This window comes from Paralichthys olivaceus, chromosome 4 (genome assembly GCF_024713975.1).
Source record: "Paralichthys olivaceus isolate ysfri-2021 chromosome 4, ASM2471397v2, whole genome shotgun sequence".
In the NCBI taxonomy this organism is placed as follows: Eukaryota; Metazoa; Chordata; class Actinopteri; order Pleuronectiformes; family Paralichthyidae; genus Paralichthys; species Paralichthys olivaceus.
Genome location: NC_091096.1, coordinates 4,249,565 through 4,273,507, shown reverse-complemented (window position 1 = coordinate 4,273,507; position 23,943 = coordinate 4,249,565). Strand labels below are relative to the sequence as shown.

The 23,943-nt window shown below is 41.2% G+C and overlaps 1 protein-coding gene across 1 annotated transcript; it reads right to left on the bottom strand.

Moving 5' to 3' along the window:
* Positions 1–398: 398 nt before the first annotated feature.
* On the bottom strand, positions 399–22,237 carry LOC109636964 (calcium-binding protein 7). The gene is made up of 5 exons (XM_020099030.2): positions 21,418–22,237; positions 6,082–6,225; positions 5,844–5,956; positions 4,573–4,723; positions 399–3,218 (listed from the first exon to the last, which is right to left on the bottom strand). Exons 1-5 carry the CDS (start codon positions 21,521–21,523, stop codon positions 3,088–3,090), a joined length of 645 nt encoding a protein of 214 aa, XP_019954589.1. The 5' UTR covers positions 21,524–22,237; the 3' UTR covers positions 399–3,087.
* Between the last annotated feature and the right edge of the window lie 1,706 nt (positions 22,238–23,943).

The window sequence follows — 23,943 nt, the reverse complement described above, 5'->3', positions numbered from 1 at the left end:
TTACAGCACATGTTTTAAGATAATTGCATCTGCTGCACATGTAAACCAGATTTCAAGTTATTGTTTGACTATATTAAATCTCCCAGTTTGCTTTAAATGACCAGAATTGTCTGACCATCACTGGTGGACATGAGATATAAGAGGTGATTTTGTTGTGATAAATGTGATAGATCATGGGGCTCAAAATACTCTGCTAAGCCAAAGGGCATCTCAAACTGGAATAAAGCAATCAATGGATTCAGCCAAGCTAGGAAAATCCATTCTGTTCCATGGATTTCAATCTGAAATGTCAAGATGTCAATCAATACTGTGAAACTGATCCCCAGCACTTCATAGAGTCGTCTTCAGCCCCGTGATTGGAGATTTGACAATCCAGAATTATTCAGACACACCACACGGTTGGCGTATGATTTTATTCATGTGAAATACCATTCCACACACATAGAAGAACATCTGGTGGAGTCAATGAACACGTATCACATGGTCAATAAACATTTTTGCAAGATCCAAAGACGAGTATCAAAGTACAGTTCAATGGAAATATAACATTCAGTAGACTATCAACAAATTCATACTGTTTTTTTCGCCTGTGAAAAGAAAATGAATATTGGTTTGTATATTTTGCTCTGGTGATTAACAATAAACCCATGATACATGTATGTTTATGTCTATACACAAGTGTCTCAAAGAATAAGGCAACGAATCAAATTATTAATCTTTTATTATGCAGGAAAATCTTCCCTCAGTAATGCTATGATGGAAAACGAATGAGACATAATCATTTGTCAGTCAGTAAATATTCTATACTGTTGCGCTCTCATCACAAAAATATACATCTATGGTAAAGTAATTGTATGCCTAACTGTATCTCAAAATGGATGAACAATCATGGCGGTGAGTTGTTGTTGTGCGCTGAGGCACATCTTAAAGTGCAAAATGGAAACAAAGGTATTAGTTAATAAATAGAGCTTTTTTCTATATTTTTACCAGAGTGTTTTCCAAACAGACTTGACAAATTGCCCGAGTGCATGAGATAATCATTATCCAGCCAGGCTCTGGGCGAAAGGGTATAGTCTAATTCAGGTTGTGGCTCTTGTGTGAGATCCAAGTTTGGGGAGCTGCCAATAGCGATCCTAAAAGGGGATATTTATGAGATGTGAATTATTCAGCTCTCTGTATTTCACCGTCTTATTTTTGAAGGCATTGTGAAGGGCTTTTTTCTTTTGCCTTTTCAAACACAATGCTGCCCTGTCAAAAATTCAAATTTGGCTTTGAGGCATTTCAGCCCTCCCTGGTTTCAGGTAAGATTGAATCCTTTCTAGAGCATCTACTAAAATAGTGAGCATAGGTAACTTTAAGATTTCAGATTTTTTAATAATTCAAATGTTTTTTTGTTTTTTTTTATCTCATTACCAAGCTTGCTCTTGTTCAGTGACCCAGTTGTGTTGTTTCCCCAAAGCTTTGGTTGAAGTCGCTTCAAATGCACAAAACACATCAATTGTGACAGACCTGACCCAGATGCATGCACAACAATCTAAACTACATCCAAACAAATCTTTAATGTGGTGCTTCACAGATATTAATGTTTTATTGCAACAGTTTACACGATTTGGCCCCTGTCTTACTTCAATGCAACGGACAACTTCTAACACACAGGTTTCCACTCATCTGTGATCTTCACTGTTTGAACATCAGAGCCAATGTCTGCCATATTGCCAAAAACTCTAATTCGAAAAAGTGCTATAAAATCTTTTTTGACCTCAGCAGTTTGTAGGTCCATCGGTGCTAATGTTTTTGAAGAATCCTGTGATGACTATTTTACATACAGTTATTGCTCTATAGCAACACTTCCAGACAAAAAACACAAAAGAACAAAATACATTCCTGCAGATTTACACCTCTAAACCCAGCTAGATCAGTTTGATGCATATTCTTTAAATGGTTGAGTGACGAACATCTTGAAGGAGTTTGCTCTTCGGTTGCTGTAAGAGATCATCATCAGGTGCCCCGTGTGAGGCACAATGTCCATGGATTAACGATCCGAGAAATAGTTTTCACGAGCATGTACTAAAGCAGCCCTTCTTTTTCATGCAGTTGTATAATTTACTGTTGTTGTGATTGCTGATACCCTGCACCACAAACAATTGCTCACAGTTGTCATTTAGTATTTAGAACAGCTCTGTTACACAGTCATAATGATTAATACATTGATAAGAACTTTTACAAATGTTTCAAGACGACTGTTTTTAAATCCATGCACTTCATGCATAGATGATGGTCACACTCCGAGGCCTACAAAGCCCCGCTGTGGAGATAGAGTTTAGTGTTTACTGCATGTCCAGCCACTTTCCAGCCAGTTACCTTCGCATTCAGACCCAAACACCTTCCTCCCAAGAGGCTTCAGCCTGAAGCCCTGCAGCATGTGGATGAATGAAACCATCCACACAATCATGGGCACCTTCCTGGAAATCTGCACCTGCCTGTTTCTTACCACGCTATTGTTATTCCCAAGAGGTGTTTTTTTATTATTTTAACAATATTGCACCACATGCACTGCCCCCACACATCGCTGTGCACACCAAGTCTCACCAAAATTCCTTTCCAGCGTCTGGAATACATTTTCTTTAATGTTACCCACAATATTTCACAGATTTCTTTCTATTCTTTTATAATTAACCGGATGGTACACTGAAAAATACAAAACTGGACAGTCACTACACTTCTCTCTATAGCTGCCACCATAGTGAATGCAACACTGCTCAAATGCACATAGCTAATGAATACTAAACGCTGTTATTACGAAGAGTGATATGTATTGTCAGCTGTCCAAGTTAACACACACCGCTGTCTCTTTATATGTGAGGTCCTGTTGTCCTTGGAATTCTGAGAGCTGTTAGCTTGTCTCTGTCACCAAGACGGATTCCTGCACATGAAGTGTCCTTGGTGCCTCCAGCAGTCATATGTTAGCCTGTTTTACACCTGTGTGATTGTCCGTAGAATGCTTTTATTTTTTATTTTTTATTCTCTCAGTCATTTATCTGCAAGGCAGCCTTTAGGTGGTGATCAAGGCTGAAAATTCCACAGCTCCTATTTCATGCCGCTCCGCAGCACCTGATTGGCTGCGATGAGCATGACGCTGATGATGAAAGCGATGGCAAAGGCGCATATCAGGCTCTTGCGCACACAAGTTTGCTTCACTTGCTGCGTCGGGCTGGAACCTGCACAGAGAAATGTAAAAAAAAAAATGTGATGGGACGGAAAGAAATAAGGAAAATAACACCTGAAGGTTCATTGAATCAGTAGTTATTTAACGCTTGAAAGACATCTGAAAGTAATTTCCAAATGAAGGAGCTCATCACAAAACCTTAGAATTACATGAACACAATTATAGGGGATGAACTCAGCCAAGAAATTTTTGCTTTCACACCTGTATGCTGCGTAACTGCATCTAGATTAAAATGCTGATTAGAGTTTGGAACCACACATAAAATGGACTGGCACCTGACATATTAAAGGATGCTCATGAAAACACCAGCCCCCCAAGAAAAGGTGCAGCGTACCTTCAGTATCATCTGAGGAAAGAGCCAAGGCAGCTGGACCGAAGCAAAATGCATTATTGATTTCTTACTGCTTTAAATTAATTTTGCTTTTTGATTTATCTATTTTTCCTCCAGAGGTAATTGCTGTTCTCAGAGTAAAAACTCTTCACAAAAGAGTTTCTTATTGAAAATCCCAGATTAGGTTTGTTAAGGCTCCAGCAGTCGTTTAATTTCCACTTGAAAAAATGACCATATGAACCAAGTAAAAAGCAAAGAACTCTCAATTGCACCCCTCGGGATATTTACCATTGAAGGAAAATTACAGCTCTTTTCTAACGAAGAGGTATAAATACTTTTTCATTGTTCCGACACTTTTCTGTCAATAAGACTCTGCTTCTGTTAGGGACTTCCTGCATTTCAATGACTTTCAAACGAGCCCCAGAGAATATGGTTCTCCATGTAGCATCTATGTGGGTGGATGGTGCTTTCACAATAGCATAGTCATTTATAATATCATATATGGAGGCTTTCTGCTTCGGTAATTTCACCAAGATCAGAGCCATGCAGATCATTTTGATCAATTGATTTGTTGGTAAAAAGTTGTGTAAATATTGCAATAATAACACAACTCATACGATAATTGGTCTCCTGCACAAAATGGATGTGAGCCGAAAGTGGCCCACTTGTAAAAAAAGCAAATGTGGCCCAAATATCCCAGAACATAGGTGGGCGTTAGTGGCAAACATGGCAAACAAGTGGCCCGTGTGGTAAATGGTGAATGTGGCCCAAAAAATCATGCACCATTTAGCAGCTTTGGTTGATGTGGTATCGCGATGGCAATACTGTAGATCTGGATTTCCGAAACAGGAGCAGAGTACCCAAGTACCATGATTCCACCTGCTATGTGGGCCGGATGACAGTGTGAGCCAAATGTAATCCAAAACAACTTTGCTGTGTGCCATAAATTGCCCCCGCTCTTTCAAACCACAACATAAACAGCAGAGGCCTGTTATTAAAGAAGGATCTTCCTTACTGTCTATATCCACCTGGCACTCCTCAGGGTTCTCTATGTGGTTCTCCTCGGTCATGATGATGTTCTCGATGTCTTTCATGGAGAGGTGATCACAGAAGGTGTCGTACAGAAGCCTCTTCAGCTCCTCTACCGTCAGCTTCTGCATGTCACACTGGAGATACGCACACACATACATGTAATTGAACATTAACATGGATGCAAGGCTGGTGGGCACAAGAACACAAGGTGTCGTTTAACTATTGGAAAACCGAGTTCAAACTGCAGCAAGGTGGAAAACTTTATTTAGATATTGCTAATTTTTTTTCTCACCCATTTTGTTGATTTTTAAAAGTGCAAGGAAAGTATCAAAGGTAAATGTATTAAGGCTACTGTCTGTCATACTATTATACCGAATGTAATTTGACCATAGTGTGAATACCTTTTAGTAGTAGTAGTAGTAGCAGTGCCTAAAATACACAGTATGCAGTAACAAAAAATGACATTTTTTGGAATAAATGTCCCTGGTTGTATTCCAACACTGGTATTATGTAAAATCTGAGTCAAATAAAATAAATCTGAATGACTAAGACCAAAAACTAAAAACATAATCCTGGATCAGTGCCTGCTTGTAAAGACTGTTACTGAGAGCCTGAGCTGCAGTTCAGCAGAGTGACCGGAGGCTTGCAGTGATCAATCCAGCAGCACATGCTTGATACTACAACTCGGTTATATAATGTTATGTGAAGCGATGCAGCTTCTTCAACAATCCCTCGGGTTTCTTGACTCTCCCAGCAGGAGGCTTGGGCTGCAAATGTTTTTTTATTATTCTCCTGCACTGACTGACGGCACCGAGAATGCCCATAAATCCACCCTCGCTTTAACAATCAATTTGGAGCCTGTTTTCTGACAGCGTCTCCAGCTCTGTTATCACATAACTGCAACAAAGGCGGCTTTGACATGAGCTCCGTCCCCTTCATTTCCATCCCAGCCCCTAAGCGAGTTGTTGATTATCTAATAAGGTGTCTGCAAATAAATCCATATCTGTTCTACATAAATACTGATGGTGGAGCCACACACAAAGACGTAGAGGTCCGAGTCTTGATGAAGGATACATTTCTTAAGGGAATCCGAACCTCTCCCTTTAAAGACCCAGTGAATGTAATAATTAAATCTGCTTTTCCTTTTAAGTCGCAGAGTCGACATGTCTCTGTCGGAGGTTTTGCTACAGCTTGCGACTCTGCTGTCTGTCTTCTTTCTAATTGGCAGGAAATGAGTGACTGAATAATGAGCACCTTCCAAAAGACGGAGTCAAAGTCGGTGCCGTTGAACTTATCCGGCAACCCAGCTGCCGTCAGCTTCGGGCCCAGGAGAGTGACAAACTCCTCAAAGTCCACCTGGCCGTCGCCTGTAGAAAACAGGAGCAGTTGGTGTTTATCGTAACTGGTTTTACTACTTACTACACTCTGGCTTTTTAGTTAAGTTTCTATACTTTGTGATTTAACATGATAACAATCAGTGAATGTGCCTCACCATCCATGTCCAGTCTCTGGATGATGACTTCAAGCTCCACCTCGTTTGGCATGTAGCCGAGGGAGCGCATGGCCATCCCCAGCTCCTGCTTTGAGATGAATCCGTTTCCATCACGGTCGAACACTTTGAAGGCCTCGCGGATCTCTGCAGAGGAGACACACACACACACAAACACACATAAGCTCAAGTCTTTCAGCAGAGCGGGATATGAGAGCAGGAAATGGTCCACGCACCAAAGACACATTTGCTATGCTGCATCAATGCTTGAGTCATAGTTATATGTGGGTTGGCAGCTTAGGAGAACAAAATCCACCAGTTCAATGAGAAAAAACGATGTAAAATAAATAAAAAGAGCTGAGATCAGGACGAATGTCAACGTTTTTATATACAATACTCGCTGGCTACACCTGAAATTTAAATTTCATTGTGATAGATAAAACTTAAAGTCTTTTACTGGACTGCAGAGTTGCACCTTGAGTCAAACCTGAAAACTTGACTTTGTTTGTCTTTTATTTTGATTTAAACAAAAATGCTCACAGGACTCTACGTCCAGCATTAGTTCAATAAGATAAGTCTAAACTGTTTTATTACTTCCTGAAAAATACTAATTCATTGTGCAGTGGTGGAAGACATATTGAGATACCGTAAAAACAATCCGTTACAAATTACGATCTGACAAAATCATTCACAAACTTTCCAGAGCGCCAACTGACAGCCTCGGCATGACAGTCGATTTAAACTCAGTAAAGCTGCACAAAGTTCCACACACCAATAAATATCAGTTCCCTGAATGAGCAAAGCAATCTTACAATATTAAAGTGAAAAATCTAATGGATTCTTCCCTGACCAATGCAACATCCTTCCACCAGAATAGAAATCAGTTCAGTTTTTACATAATCCTGCAAACTACCACCAGAAAGTGGCAAAAACATACATAGCAAATACAATTTACATAATAAATACACACATATCCTCCTTGGTGGAGGCAATAATTACCTTATACTGTACTGATGGGCAGTTTAACCTGTGGTGATGTATTGTTTTTATGAGCTAAAAAAACATGTGCATGACAATATTCTGCAAAGAAACTGCGGCTGTCAAATAAATACTGAAATAAAGAAGGGCAGAGCTCTCTGCTTCCTTATATTTCAACTTTTATGGGGATGAATCAAACCTATGAAGTCTTTTTCACTCGGCTGCCAACATCTGAACAGCTTTAATGCCAAAAATAACCTGCGGAGGATATGTTCCGGGTGCATACGACGGGAGAGTGTAGCTTTCTGGCTGTTTCCTAGATTCCATCAGCCCAATATTTTCGAAGACAAATGATTGACAGTGAAAGCTGAACCCATATGCACAAGTTTAATGAGTCAACTACAGACGAAAACTGACTCTACAGCAGAAAACATCTGTGACAACGTGGTCATTGTGTGGATTTGTTAAATATTTAGTGAACCTTAGAGTTCTGAGTGTTTATGTCAAGGCTCAGTGGCTCACATCAAACCAAAAATGTATTGATTGTTGCTCTGTCGGTAATTGTTGGTATTTGGTAATTAGTTTGTGAAACCATTGCTTTGATGCCGTCTAAGTTGCACGATTCAGAAAACTCGTTATACAACCTAATTCACAGAAAGTCTCAGGTCTGCCTGGTTGATTTTCTTTTCCTTTTCCTTTTACGACATGCAATATATTGTGTTGTTGTGTATGAATTTAAGGCACTTTATTTTTTGTGAAGTGTGTTGTGCTTTTTTTGGTTTTGACTGATCCTATAGCTGGGAAAAGCCCGACATCTTTCTTTTAAAAATCCTAAAACTTCTATTGGTTCTATTGCACTTTTTTTTTTCGGTTTAACGATCTACTCAAAGTCTATTAAATTCTGTCTGAGCCGGTATTGAATTTTTTTCATGAACCCAGGCTCCAAATCAAGATGATGATCTATTGCTGTGGCAACAAAGACACAAACAGCATCAACAACAGAAGACAAACTAGAGAGCCACCATTCTCACATAGACAAAACACCTGTTCTATATGAACCCAACGCTCATCATAAAACCCCATGAAAAAGATGTCACAGTCCTAAACCACACTATTAGAAGCACACTTTATTATGAAGGAAATGTTCTAGCAGGTAATTCCTCCACAATGCTGCATATCCCCCCTCATTCTCTGCTTGTTTACTCTTTGCAAGTGACCGAATCCCTTCATTTACATGCAGGGGCATCCACCAACCAGTCACCTACGATTCTGGACTCGTCACATCCTCGTGTCACACGCCTGATTAGCACACAAACGAGCAGAGCGGGAGAAGAATCTTAAGAAGAGGATAATGCATAGTGTAAATTCTCATAAAATCATGTCTGTAATCTCGTTAATGTTGCTTTTTAAAACCACATTTAGACATTTGCAGGAAGCTGATGAAGAGGAAAACATCAGAGAAGTGGAAAGATAAGATTATATGAGTTTTCAATGAATAATGAAAACTAACAAAACAAAATAAAATGTGGCAACTGATGCAAAACAATTCAAAACATGTCTCTCGACTGAAAATTAAAAAAAGACAACATTTCACACAAGAATTTTTAAATGTCTTCCCCTAATACCCTATTAGCTGTTGGTAATGTACTCAAGTGTAATACTGAACAAAGAGTTTTGTGAAGGGGAATTGCTGTCTATTTACAGACGTGTCGGAACAACGACGAACGTCCCGAGCCTCGGGCCAAAATCCTCAGCGTGACAATATGTGACAAATATTTGAGTTGGAAAACAAAACGTGGAAAATATGAACGATGGCAAGAAAGTGTGTGTGTGTTTGTACAGCCATCTTTGTGAGGACCAGTTTTAGCCTTTAACCTACGGAGTGAGGACATTTTGGTCATAGTGAGGACATTTAGGCCGGTCCTCACTTTGTGACCCCCCCCCCCCCCCCCCCCCTCTTTAATGGACTGTTTGAGGGTCAAGACTTGGTTTTAGGGTTAGAATTAGGTTTAGGTGAAGGGTCAGGCACTTAGTTTGGAGGGTTAGGGTAAGGGGCTGGGGAATGCATTATGCCAATGAGGGTCCTCACTAAGACAGCTGTACAAACGTGTGAGAGACAATCATGTATTACAGCGGATTACATCTGGCCGTGCAATTCCCCGAACCAGGCTGAGCGGCAATAGCAGCAGCTACTTTTCACGTGGCTTTTCCCTGCAAAGTGTCTGACTGCAGGTATGGTTGGAATCGCTGAGCGCCCAGAGCTACGTGCTGTTCTCTTTCCCTGATCTCATTGTTTATAGAATAACAATACCTCTGTCTCCACCTGAGGTCCCCTGCTCCATCTGTTTACTTTAGGATTGTGGGGGGGGGGGCTTTCCAGGAGATACTTGAACACGTTGCCACGTCGCAGGAGGCAAACACAACCCGAAATAAGGTGCCAAACAGTTACGGCGAATACTCCGTCTCCCCCTGAAAGCTTTTATTTGTTGATCAAAGGTCAAGGTGAACAAAACAACGTGCACCGTGTGTTTGATGTAGAAATAGAAATACGAGCACAATTTGTTGTGGAAGGATTTTATACTCTGTCATGAACCATTTATAGAATAAAAATGCCTCAGTCCTGAAATATAATAATTTGCTTATCAAGTGAGATATAAACCTGTAAAGCTGGGATCTATAAAGCCATTACAAATATATTATTGAAACTGCTTGGCTCTACTTGAAGTCAAGACGGAGCTATTCGAATTACTACGTAAAACAGACCATGTAAAAGAGGTTGACTCATCATCCCACAAGAATTAATTTCTCCTTCTGAGATAGATAAACTCTCAAAGAGATAGCACTCTGTCTTAATTACCCTCTGGAGAGATGACAATAATCCTCCTTCACTAGTCTGTGTGAGCTAATTAACACGTATGACCACAAAGTGAAACAAGAGGCATAACTGTGTCAAAACTAAAATCACTTTTTATGTGATTTAAATCAAATCATAGAAGAAAAACAATCAGTGACATGTGACTTCACACTCATGTTGTATTTAGCTTACAATGGTTTGACTTTACTCAATTCTTCTGGGATTTATCATCTCAGGGGCTGCAACTAAGAATTATTTTCAGTCTAGTTGTGAAACAAGAGAAAACAATAAGATATTGCAATCACAAGTTTCCCGCAGCCCAAGGTGACATCATCCGATCTATTGTTTAGTCTGAGCCGCACTTCACAACCTGAGGATAAACAGCGAAACAAGAATAAACTAAAATCCTGACATTTGAGAGGCTGAATCCCGAAAAATGTTTGGCATTTTTCATTGATTAAAGATTTCAATGATTAATTGAGTATCCCTGATTAGTTCAGCTCAGTCACTGTAACACTTCCTTGTAAATATTCTACTGATAAGACCAGTGACCAGGTTCATGAGTTTGGAATCAGTGAAAACAACATTATATATTGTTCTAAAATATATTCAAATAACAAATCACATCAAATGTTGGGTGTTCAAACCCACTTACATCAATTTTAACCTTTTTATTGACAAATAAAATATCTTTACTACCCAACATTTTAACCACCAGTTGTGGTGTTAGTTAGTGAGTTAGGAGAAGCCTATGCTCACCATTCTCATCGATGTGTCCAGTGGCATGCGGCAGAAATTACATTAAATTCCAAACCTCTTTTTTTTAACTTGCCATGTGCGGCATGTCTCGTGCTCCTGGAGGAAGATTGCTCATAGATTTGGCAATAATATGACATTCTGCTGGAAACCATGAAAACCCTTTGGTTTGTGAAATGCACAGGAAACAAGTTTCCTCCAAAACTGTAGTTTCCTCTTCTTCCTCTTTCTGGCTTTTTGGAGTATATGACACACTGACCATTCGTTCAAGCATAACCACAGCTTTAGGAGACGGGGTGAGAGTTAGGGGTGAGGATTCTTTCCATGCAGATTAATGACTAAGAGCAACAGGTGAGGCACAGGCGGCTGAATGTCACTCAGGGCTCCACATACTGTTTTTAAACCATCACTGAAGAGGAGGAGGAGAATGTTCCCTCTCTCATTTCCTCTCCTCAACGTTTTGCTCTGTGTAACTTTGGTGAGTGGGTTCGATCTCCTGTGTGAAGTGTGGAACTGACTGATAGTCAGAGTTTGTTGGTTTAGGAAACCGGGGCTCTTGGGTAACAGTTTCATGGTGTTGCTTTAAGGCAGACCACTCTCATATCGCCCTGTTAAAGTTTAATGAGGCTGTAGTCTTGTACTCCAAGATTAAAATATTTTGGTAGAAAAACTAATCTGAACATTTTACTGACACATTATCTGCAACTTGCCAATTAATGTGAATTAATTAAATTTTCTCATTAAGTTAAAAGAAAACCTAATCCAGTAGCAATTATTTTTCCTTCAAAACATATTTACTGTTGCATGTAAAAATGTATTAATTAAGTAATTTCTGAAAGACAGTGTCTTCCAGTTGATTTAAAGTACCGTCACCACACTGCTTCTTTAAACTCCATCTAACACCGCTTTCAATTCTGATTCCATTTTACTCTTTCACCTTATTAATATACATGTAATTTTTTTTTTTTTAGATTGAAAAGCTGTTGTTGTTGCTCGTTCTCAGGAACCACAGTTCCACCGGGGAGGTGTGAATATTTTGTGGTATAATACTGGAATGTGCTATTGGCTTTGATGTTAGCGAGGTGCTTGTTGGCCTTCAAAGATGCGACACCAATGCGCTCCCATGCGGTTTGCTCCGACAGAGGATGAAAAGCCCAAGTTAGGATTGCTAGCTGCAAGAGACAAACATCTAACGCTGAACTCCCACAAGAGTAAGGTGCGGTGTACTCTCGCTGCATCGCTCTCCGCCATGCGTACTCATATCAGTGAAGTGCACTGGCTTTAAGTCTGCGAAGGTAAAGGCAGAAATCACTTGGAAACGGAGCTGATTCATGCAGACAAACACTTGGATGTGTGACGGAGGTAAAACATCAGTGACGAGGAGCATGACATCCACCTTCTCTTTTTTATTAGTCTGCAGAAGACGTAGCCACAAAGTGAACACAGCTTTGATGATGTCTTAATCTTTGTGGGAAGTATTATGTGGATATCTGAGGCACGCTCTGAGCTTTACCCCTTTTTCGTGCTAAATTAGCATCAGGGAGAGGTTTTTGCTAATTACACACGGTGCACTTTGAGCAGAGTGGGCTAACACTGGGGCTTGAGCGGTGGGGAAGTGTCCATGAATGTAATCCATGGCCTGTTTTCACAGCCGGAGATCCTCCTCGCCTCAGTGAGACCTGCATCTGCCTGGGGCTGCTTTGGATCGGTAATTGCAGCACTCCCACTCTTTATGTAAGACCTTATCAGTGTGAGGAAGAACACAGCTTTGCCCTGTTTGTGTGTGTGTGTGTGTGTGTGTGTGTGTGTGTGTGTGTATGAACCTTGGTCAACTATTTTTAAACACCCTTAGCAAACTTAATCCATCTTTAGCTGGATGTGGGACTACTTGGCACCCCAGAAGATTTAAATATTACCATAACGGGTTTCTAACAAGCCTCTGGGGTACTATTCGGGGTATATGGCAGAGTCTAAGTAGTATGTGGCTTTAGGACAAATCCCATTCAAGTCTGGGATTGGATAGAAACTCTCTCCCTGCATTGTGAAATCTCAGGCGCTTTTCCCTCTCTGATGTAGAGGTGACAAAACCACAGGGAGGGACTGCAAAAGGTTGAGGTGCTTTATTCTCAAGACGAACAATAAACTGACCAACGTCATCAGTGTAATTGCAGCTGTTGTCTCACATACTTTTGTTTTTCTATTCCTGCGGAAAAGGAGGATTTATCGATCCCCTCAATATTTTTCCTTCCCTCTCATATTTTCAAGGCCTCGAGTTTTCATACCAAGCTGAGCTGGAGCCAAGATCCACAAAATGAACAAAGCCGCGAGAAGAACCTCAAACAAAGGTCAGGCGAAAAACGATCAGAAGCATCTGCCGTGCCTTACAGCTCCCCCCACACTCCGTCATCACTTCGCTACGCACTCACTTATGGATGCCATTTTTCTATGCCGGGATTTTGTTATCGTCTAATGTAGACTTTGCGGTATTTCTCATCAAAGGGAGGAAATATTACCCGGGAGAGAAAGCACTTCACCTTCCAGAGCTCATCTCAGTTCATTTCACAGGTAATAAAGTCTGCTGGATCCGCTCCTTCGTGGCAATCGATCAAAATGGAAATAAATGACTTAACTTCATCCGACCTGACAGCCATAATCACAGCACTTCATGATATTCCTCGCTAATCTGCACCACATGTTTTCCAACAAAACCCAATTTGGCAGGTTGGGCTGTCACAGACCAGATTACAGGAACTGATTAACTGGAAAAATATGCAACACTCTGTCTAATATTTAGACGACGAGTGGTCACTGTGTTTGAGATTGTTTTAAAATGTCAGCTTTTTGCAGCTTTATGTCAAAGTGAAGAAATAAACAGTTTGCTTTATTTTGAAGTTTGTGTTGAAGGAGTAAATTGTAGTTTTGAGTAATTTGGCTTTTGTATTCAGGCAGGGAGACAAAGATTAATACACACATGGTTGACATGTATAAAGTAATTACCTGGAAAGCCAGACTTAAAAACTGAAATGATCTGGATTGCCCCCTGGTGGCTACCTGCAGTGTAGGTCATCAATTGTGCCTCCTACATGTGAGTGAATGGGACATGGGCAAAACTGATAATTTATTTAGGTCGTTCTTAACACACCAATGTATTTCTAATCTAATCTTATGCTAATCTTCCCAGGAAGTGTGGTTTCAATTAGTTGTTTGATGCTATGAAAACAGGATGAAACATCACTTTTCGTCAGATGAAACCGACTCGCAATTTGTTGAGCCCGTACGATTAGACCGCGACACCATGTCTCCACACCACAATCCCCACTGTGCAAACTCTGGCTCCAAATGACGTCAAAGGAGCAATTTATAACACCTGGATATTTTGACTTGATTTTAGTACGGAAGGAGGAAGTGGAGATCCATTTCCCATCCGTACATACAGATATAAGTGTGTTTTAATGGTGTTTTCCTGTTTCCTGTCTGCAGACTGAATGCAAACTCCAAAAAAACCTCATTTTTAACACAGAAAAAATCCTTTCTGATGCATTTTCACTTCACTGATCCAACCTGTGGCTCACCAGCTGTGGTGCTGGGTCACTCCACCCTCTGAGAAATGGCTCTTTTTATGCCCACATCTTTATCACCATCTATGTCAAGTAGAGCTTCTTCATATGCTGCTCGTCTCATCCAGGCGGGTGATACAAGCCAAAGAGCCATTTTCAGATCCATTCCAGTCTGTGCCTGTCCGCCTGGCAGATTGTGCGAGGTGACTTTCCATCATTTACTTGACGGGAAGCGACGGCGAGACGTACAAAGTGAGATTTTTCATTCTTGGCCTGATTACATACAGAGGGGGACCAAAAGTCTGAGACCACTTTCCCATTAAGGAGAAGGATGCGAGCAGGATGCTTTTGTGGGTTTCCCCCGTGCCGACCATCTGTAACACCATAAACTGTGCAGGTCCAATATTGATGAAGTTAATCTTCCTGTGTTATTTTACTTTTTCACCCAGGTTTGTTTTGTGTCATTGTCTTTTTTTACAACCACCTAACATTTCTTCTCACGCTGTACCTCACCTTCCTGCGATGGAGTGTGTTATTGGGTAGATACTCACAAATCCAACATCACGGATGTCAAATTCTGACAACGAACTCTGAACATGTCACAGGCTTTTAACTTTGGAGCAATTTAACAATTATTGCAGTCAGCGCTGTTGATGCCACATGTCTGTCTTCTTTGTTAATCACCAACAAAAGCCGTCTGGGTTAGAAAATGATGTTTCCCACACTTGTAAAGATGTCAAAAGGATTTGAGAAAGCAGAATGTGATGTGTTGGCATGCAGTGGGAAAAAAAAACGCTTCTAGCTCAAATGTCTTTTTCAGAGAGAGAATACTTAGTTGTTTTATTTCTGTCAACATGCACGGGGGCTCTCATCTATGAAAGGCAACTCAAACAGTTTGTTCAGGGGATTTATTTGAGGGTAAATCAAGGTGTTTATTTCAGCAGGAAACCATAATTGGTCTAATTTCCTGAGAGAGAGCCTTCCTCATATCAGTCGAAGGCTGAAGTGAACAGGAGAGATAGATGTGTTTAGGTAAAAGTATCTAGATCATTTGCACGTGCCATAATCCTGAAAATGAGCCAGCATATCCGCTGCCATCATGATTGGTCATTTTGTTATGTGTTGTTGTCCAAATCTTCCTTTAGCAGCATACGTTTTAAAATGGTCTCAGTTGACCCCTTGGAAGTACGCCCACGAAACGCCCACGCAATCTGCACCAGCGATACGTTGTGTGCATAATTTCTGTCTTGCCAAGCAGATGCCGATGTCTTTAAATATCTTCATTTGTATTCATGTAAGTATTTCCAAAGGAGTGGAAGTCAACCCTCCACCTCAGGGCAAAGAAATGAGTCAATGTTTCTCTGCCGCAGCTACAGTGGGAGTCGTGCAGAAACATCAAGATCGGCTCACAGGCGATTTATGCCATCAGGAACACAGAGATGTCAGTGTGGTTTTTTCTTGTTTTTTTTTTTTTAAATGCGCTGCTGTCAGTCAAAGCAATCTGCAAAGTCCCAAAAACTGCTGAGGGAACAACTGACGAAAATGTTGAAAAATAAGTCCCAGTAGCGTGTTCAACTTTTACCACTGAAAGCAAACTGCTATGAAAGAAAACAACATGCAGCGTGCAAGTCTGACTTTCTTATGAAAAGGCGCATGTTTGTGTCTCAGGGAGATACATGAGAAACAACACAACCCAATTACTGGTGTCCACAAGCAAATAGCAACAACCTTCAGAGTTTCATGCTCTGCAATGAATATTTTACCAGTTTGAGTTCATTTTACCCAAAAAAGATTTCACATCCAACTCAAACTGTCCCTCTGCAACAAATCAAACTAAACTGTTATGAAGACGGAGCGACCTCAGTTAAGTGAAAGGTATTAGTTAATGTAGACTTGCTGTGATAAATGATCCGAGCACAGATACTCAGAGTTCCCTGTGGTGGACTGGGTTCAGAATCTGCAGAGTTTTTAAAAAATAGATTTATGATTGTGGAGCTGAATCACCACCTGGTACACGTCAAAAAGACAGTTTCTATCGGTTTGTGTAGTTCTTATCTCACTGATGTTGGTTCATTTTAAATAATGGTTTTGAGTAGGTTTTGTTTTGACTCATTATTTGAAATATCGTGATTGACAGCTGAGACTCACAGTTGGTCGAGTGTGTGCATCGGCAGAACCTCGACTGCACAGACTCTGGCGTCAGCAGTGCAAGATGGCAGCCCCCGTGTCCTTTATCCTTTTTGGCATCATTTTTGTAGAGTGACAGACAGTGGAGACGCGTCATCCGTCTTTATTTATAATTTAATCACCCCGTGGAAAACATAACGACGAGGACTGATCAGCTTTTGTTTCAACTGTCGCTCTGTATCAATGAAAGAAGCTTCTAGGCCTCGCTGACTTTGTTCCCTTTATTCCAATTCCACTTCCTGTTTGTTACATCTCAGCTTCCTGTCTCTTGAGGACGGGGGTGACAGTCCAATCTGTGTTTGATCCCGAGACAAGAAATTTGAGGGAGATTTCAACACAATATTGAAATTTTTTATGACTTCATTAAGTCTTCTACAGCTTTTGTAATAAATTGCAGCTGTAATGTTCAAGTTTTTACACATAAAATTCAGCTGTTTGACAACAGAGGAGTTGTTCTCTTTTTATAGCAGCTTGCTCCTGTTTGTCAAATGGATTAATTTACCTTAATGTCAGTATTTTCACACTTAGTTCTAAATGTGTTTTGGAGGTTTTTGGGACAAATCTCTGCAAGCAACAACACAGGAGGAAAAAAAACAGGACTAATTCTACAATTGAATTAATCCCCTAAAGAAACAAATTGACTAAAGGAGGCAATGAAAATGTGAAAGATTACATTTGTAAACATTTATTACCTCCATGATGAAGGTATTAGAGAAAAACCAGTGGATGGATTACCATGAAACTTGGTGGACGGATGTTGTATGAACCAGGGAACAAGCTGTTAAATAACGGTGCATATCCAGGAGGCTTTTCATTTGATTTTACATCCTGAGATTTTGACATTTTTGTAAAAAAAATGCACACAAATTGAGGGGATTGGTTTATTTGGATCCAAGTAAATACCTGGATCTACAGTGGATTTAAATGTGGGTTTCATTTGGGTGTTTTCTGCTGCTGAAGTCACAACTTGTCAGAAAGATGCAAACACTCTGCTCCAGTCTTGTGTTTTTGTTTGTGCCTACAGAAAACTGCTGGCGTCTGTTTACTTGAGCCTCACTCGGGGACCTGTTACAAATACTTTAAGCTCAGCCCTGGGACTATTTTGAAGCTGCTTACAAATAGGGCTGTTGTTGGGCAGTGTGGAAATGGGCTACCCACTTAATTCCACCTGGAGAGATATTGACACTGTGTGTGTGTGTGTGCGTGCGTGTGTGTGTCCATGTGTCCGTGTGTGCTTCAGTGGTGGAGGAGGTCTAAACTATATTGAGCTCCTGTAATATGACCAACTGTTCTTCCCTCCCTCTTGTGTGGGAGGGGAAATGGAGAATATGGACTCCAATTCAATTTGTGCTCACATCATTGTACATTAAGGTACTTGCTACCACCCCCCACCTACTACCATGCACACACACATGCACACACACATGCACACACACAGGCTTATCGAGCACCAGAAAAATAGGATTTTCTTCCAATTATAGCTTTGACAGCCTTCTCGTTCACAAAGTATTCTGCCATTGGTCAGTTCCCTGAGGTGTCCACGCCAGTAATTGAAAATCACGTCCTTGTGGCCATGTGGGCCAATAGGGCTCGAGCTTCCTGTCCTCATACATGCTCCCACACACACACACGTGCACTAATGTGCAATTTGGGGTTTGTGACAAAGGCCCGTCTCCCTGACAGCAGAGCTGATGCATGTGACACTCCAGACTTCCAGCCAGTTCTCATCCGTCTCTCAAGAGATGATGACAAGATCTGTCGCTTGAGCTGCAGCGCGTCTCTCATCAACGTTTATGAAAAGTCAGCCGTCCAAATCTGACTGATTGTTAAATGCATATTATAATATAAAGCTTATCAACCTTTGCCGCGTCTGTGGGACTAACAGTAACATGAATCCCTCTTTTTTTATATAAATAAACCCCCACATCCTTTGTGGTCATACAGAACCAACAAAATACATATTTCAAAATAAGAATAATCATCACAAAATCTTTGTTGTATATCTTTTAATCTTCTGCCTTTATTTAGAAGCCTAAATATGAAGTGGTATCTCTTTCTGTTGTTGTTGCACACAGAGCTTTATCATCAAATGAAGGTGGTCAATAAGATCTCAGAGAGGTTTGACCCCCAGACAGGTGGATTAGAGTTATAGGGTTATAAAACTGTAATGATAAATCTTTTCAGATCTATTGAATGAGTTCAGAGGATGTTGGAGTGTACAACCTATGGTCGACACCAGCTGAGGTCTCTGAGACACACAAAAAATAATAGCGAACAAGTTTAAAATTGAACTAATTCTGTATCAAGCTTATACAACAATGTTAAGTATATTGACCTGGTGCTTTAAAGGTTAAGTGTGTAGGATTTAGTGACATCTACTGGTAAGGTTGCATATTGTAGTCCCATTACCTTAAAACTCAAAGGCCATCTCTGGAGCAAGTGTTTGTTTTGTCCATTCTTGGCTACTGTAGAAACATGGTGATGCAACATGGCTGCCTTCATAGAGGAAGACTCGCTCTGGTTGTACATACGTAAGGTAACTCAATAATGCACTCATTCAGGCCATCGGGTCGTTACATTTTTTTGTCAACGATTCCCTTTAAACTAAATCTTACACATCTGACCCGGAAAGGATCTAGAAAGAAAACCAGAGCAGAAATCCAAAATAAAAGTCCAATAAAAAGGTAAAAATGTCAAATGCAACATGTTGCCTGGAAGGAGAATGTCGCAGCTGTTCACTTGTTGCACTGTTCATCCTCTCTGAGCTGCTAAAAATACACAGACGACAGCATGTTTGTTTCCAGATGCCACAATGTGAGTTGTGAATGTCAGAATCTTGCCTTCAAAGTATTTATTCAGTCACTTGTACTGCTTTTCAACAGACCAATCAGCCCCGCTGTGTCTTTGTAATTCCCATCTCATGCTTTCAGACAGGAAGAGGTTGTGAATTTCTTGCTTGACAAGGACGACGACAGCAACATTTGACCTCCTCTGCGACTCTGCCTTTCAAAGCTGCCTCTTTCACAACCTGCGAGACGTCCCTCACACGGGATCACTGCTCTGCAGCGGCTGGAAAAGCCTCTGTCGCCGCTGTTAGCTGTGCGTGACTGTGCTCTCCTGCTCTCTGCACAACACAACTTATCGCTTCTCCAGGCAGACTGACATTTATACGTTGAGCTGTAAAGCCCAAACGGCTCATGTTGAGAGCGACTGCAGCAAGAGAGAGCAAGTTGACTTGAGCAGTTAAAGTCAAAATGAAGTGTTGTCTGTTTATTGCACCCAAAGTGGACTGTGAAGTTAAGTGGGAGGCTGAAGATGAAACAGAGATTCCTCATGTCTCAACAACCCCACGGCTTCCTCTGGAGCTGATGAGCGACACCTCTGCTTCTTTCCGTGCAAAATAAAGATGGGCTGAAATATTTGCTGCAAAAACATATATTTCTGTCATGCAGTCTCTTTTTAAACTGCAAATCATGTTTGACAGGGGAAGAAAAATGACTGATGCAATGCCATGACAGGGGTATGGCATCATGCAAAGATCACTTTTGGCATTGTTGACATTTCTCTTTTATCGTCGGCTCAGTTCGTTGGGTGTCAAAGCGAAAGAAGAGCAGAGGAGTATAACATGCAGGAGGCATATTGACACTTCTGTGGCATCTATTCTTGTAATTTCTGGAAGCTTTTTTGAACTGTGTGTGTTTTCTTTTCTTTGAACATCTTTTCAAAGGCAAAACCAATTCATGTTCAGCCCAAACCTTTTTGCATATGACACAAAGAAGCGTGTGTGGCTGTGCAATCTCATCTCAACTCCAGGTTCAGTTCATTCATTTCAGATTTGTCCATGGGATTCTCTGCACCAGCACCCACTGACAGATCCCTCACAAGACGCAGCTTGTCTGTAATTTACACATGTTGGTCAGAGCCTCATCGGAAATGCGACACTTTTAAAGACACGTGCGTCCGCGCTAATCACTCCGACTCCGAAGCATTCAGATCTATCAGAACTGTGCAGATTAATAAGGACGGGAGAAAAATAAAAACTAATAATTGAGCAGGGATGCGTCACCACACTGACAACAGGACAACAATGCAAGAACCTAATGTCACCACACGCGGCGTGATACTTGGAGCAATGTCCCAGGGGCTGCTGGATGATAATGTGCATATGTCACAGGTTCACATCACAAAAAGGGCTGCAGGCAGGAATATTCTCAGTATACTGAAGAAGAAGAAGAAGAAAACAAGCTGCTCAGAATAGTTATAGTCATGTGTCATGGTTGTTGAGGAGGTGGGTGATGGGCTACTTCATTTAGCATCATCTGTGACTGCAGAGCTGTGGAGGTTCGATGTGTATGATGCACAGAGGAGATTTTCAAATGTATTACATCAAGATAATATTCAACATGCACATTGTTTGAATTAGTATATGCACCTGCTGTTTTCCACAGTTTCCCCAGGAAAAAAAATATGGAACATCAAACTCTGTGAAATCAGACTTCTATGATTCACCCAGGAGCTTCTACTTCTACACAGGTTTAATGTCTCATCATCTCAAGGAGCAACACTGAGAAGCTGCAGAGATGTTTTTTTCTTTTTTCTTTTTACCCAACCAGCTCCAGATCTGAGCGAAGACATGTGTGACCCTCTGACTCAGCTGCAAATCTATATTTCCAATCGATGAAACTCAATTAAACAAGTTATCTGATCTCTGAGTAGCACGGGTAACGAGGTGGTTGATTCTTTTTTTTTATTTTCTGTTTCTTAAAGTCAGATGAGGAAGAATTATGGGATGGAAATCAACAAATCAATTACAATCTCTGCGCTGTCCAAGGTGCTGAATGAGCTCCACCACAGCCACAGACACTAAATGAGACAAAACAACCAGATCCAGTGTTGATCTGTGGCTGTGATCACTCAGGTGAACACGAGCAGGTATCATCCTCATCATCATCCTCATCATCATTATCACCATCCTCATCATCATCATCATCATCATCATCATCTTACCTTCAACTTCGTCTTCGGGCAGGTTCACTGGCGCGCTGTAGAGGATGTCAGGGATGGTGCAGATCCCCCGGTACATCAACGTGGAGGTGACTGGATGCATCGGCATGACTGCGACCTTTGGCTGCCACCTGCGCCCTCGACATGCAGAGATGCCCACAGAGAGGATCCCAACTTCCCCCCACGATCACCGAGGGACCCGCAGCGCGTCAGTGGATGATGGGGGCGAGCGGTGGATTCCGCAGCGTGTCCTCCGAAAATCTCGCTTTAGGTCAATGAATGAAAAAACAAAAAAATGCAGGCGTTGTCTTACCTCATTGCAGTTTCATTATTTGCTTGGAAAAGAACAAATAATACTCAGTCACTGGAGAGAGAAACTACTTCAGAGCGAGACAATGCGCACCAGCTCCACATCTGAGGCAGAGCGAATGAGCGCAGGTTAGTTGAGTCTCAACTGTGAACCGATCGATCGATCCGTGGATGGATGAATTAGCAGGTGATCAATCAATCCACTGAGAGTTTGTGTTTTCAGTCGAGTCTTGCGTCCACTTGTTGGACACGCGCGCTCTCTCCTCCTGACGCACTCCGTCCTCAAGGTCCAGACACCTTCATGTAATCCACGGGGAGCGACGCGTGAACCAACCACAAATGTAAACGTGTCTCTCCGGTGCGTGCACAGGTGACAGGTGAGTGCGTGTCCGGATCCTCGGAGACTGTGGTCTCGAGATCCAGTGGTTCCATCCGTTCCCAGTGTTTTGTGAGAGGAGGCTGCGCCGTGCGCGCATCAGATATGTAGCCAGTCTCCTCTCTCCCCCCCACTGTCTCTCTCATACATATATCTACACACACCCCCCCCCCCCCCCCCCCCCCCGTGAGCATTATTGTAAGTGTGATTGATGATCATGTGTTCTGTATCTGAATGGTTGGTTTCCTCCCTCCCCACCGAAGTTATAAGAAAATATTAAAGCCTTTTGCCCAAATTATGATCGAGAAGTCTGATGGTCAGACACGTGCTCTTGCTGTAAAACTGCATCTGCTGCCGCTGCTGCACTGAGGGGACTGTATAGTGGGAGGCTTCAGGGAGTATTTTATAGATCGCAAAGGAGGAAAGATAAAGAAGAGAAGAAAATGTGTTGAGCTTTCTTTCTTATTATTTCCAGTTCAGCTGCAAGATTGGTGCAGAGCAACACATTGGAATTAACTGTTGTACTGTTCCCACTTTTCTAATCAGTTCCCTGATTGGTTCCCTCTTTTGGCAGGAGCCTGAACATCAGGTATTTTTCTCCATCTCCTCCACCTTTTAAATCAATTTACAACTTCAGCCATCATCTTCTTAGGTTTTCTTTGGTTTCTTCCATGGTTTCTAAAATGCTCTTGCAGCTATTCGACCACAAACTACAGACATGACCTTGCTCAATCTTGATGTATGACAGGTTTTGAGAGATGTTATTTGTTAATGCAAAGTGGTTATGGAAATGTTTGAAAGTCAATTTCGTGTCTCCACAGTCTCCCTTGGATTTTTTATGATTGTTTGAGTCTGACGGGATCTATTGAATATCAGATATCTAGAAAAGTGTGAGGTGACGATGTGGTGAAACGTATGGAGAAGGACAAAGTATGTTATCCTACATATTGACACTAAGTATGACTTCATATAATTATGACCTCAAACTATTATAAAACAACAGGAATGTGAATGGACTTATTTGGAAATGATGGAGGTTTGTGCAGCCTGAGGGTTATTGTCAATATCAGTCACAGATAAGGAGCAAACATCTACTATAATAACAGCAGTCATCTCTGAAATCCCAAACTAAAGTAATGTGTTATTCTTCATGCCAAACGAAAGGGATATTTCATCACTTAAAAATAGTGTTCATGAGCAAGTTTCTTAAAAGTCAAAGTAAAACAATAGGAAGTGTGTTTTCTTCTCCTGAACGTGTCCAGTTTAAAAAACACAACGAATGAGTCTATAAATTCATTTCAGGGAAAACAAACACACGTATAGGGTTGGTACTGTAAAAATCTAGCAGCGTGAAGGAATTGAGTTTTTCTGGAGACTGGTGACGTCTTCAGCAGAGGTGTTTATTGTCAATACTGGATGCTGTCATTACAAAAATTATAAACATACAAAGTCAAGGTGGCCACTACCATTAGTCTACACATGCAGCTCTACTGGATTCATATGTTTAGCTTGTCTTGTCAAACCATTAATTCATTTGTCTTCTCTACATGTTTTCAAGAAAATCCGATTGCCCTCATTGCTGAGATGTTATGTACGTTCATGCAGTTGTTATCTATCAGGCTTCCTAACGTAACCTTGGGTCCGATGAACAGAAGGGGACTCAGTGTTGCAGCATAAATATGTGATAATCGTTCTCTGTGTTCTTTCATTCTGGGTTAGAGAGGCGCCAAAAATAAAACATTGATACTAAAAAGTGATCTAAATCATGAAAAAGTCCTCTACTGGCATTTTCTTGTATACCTACGCCACAGCCTGGCCCTGATTATAAATAATGTGTTTTATAT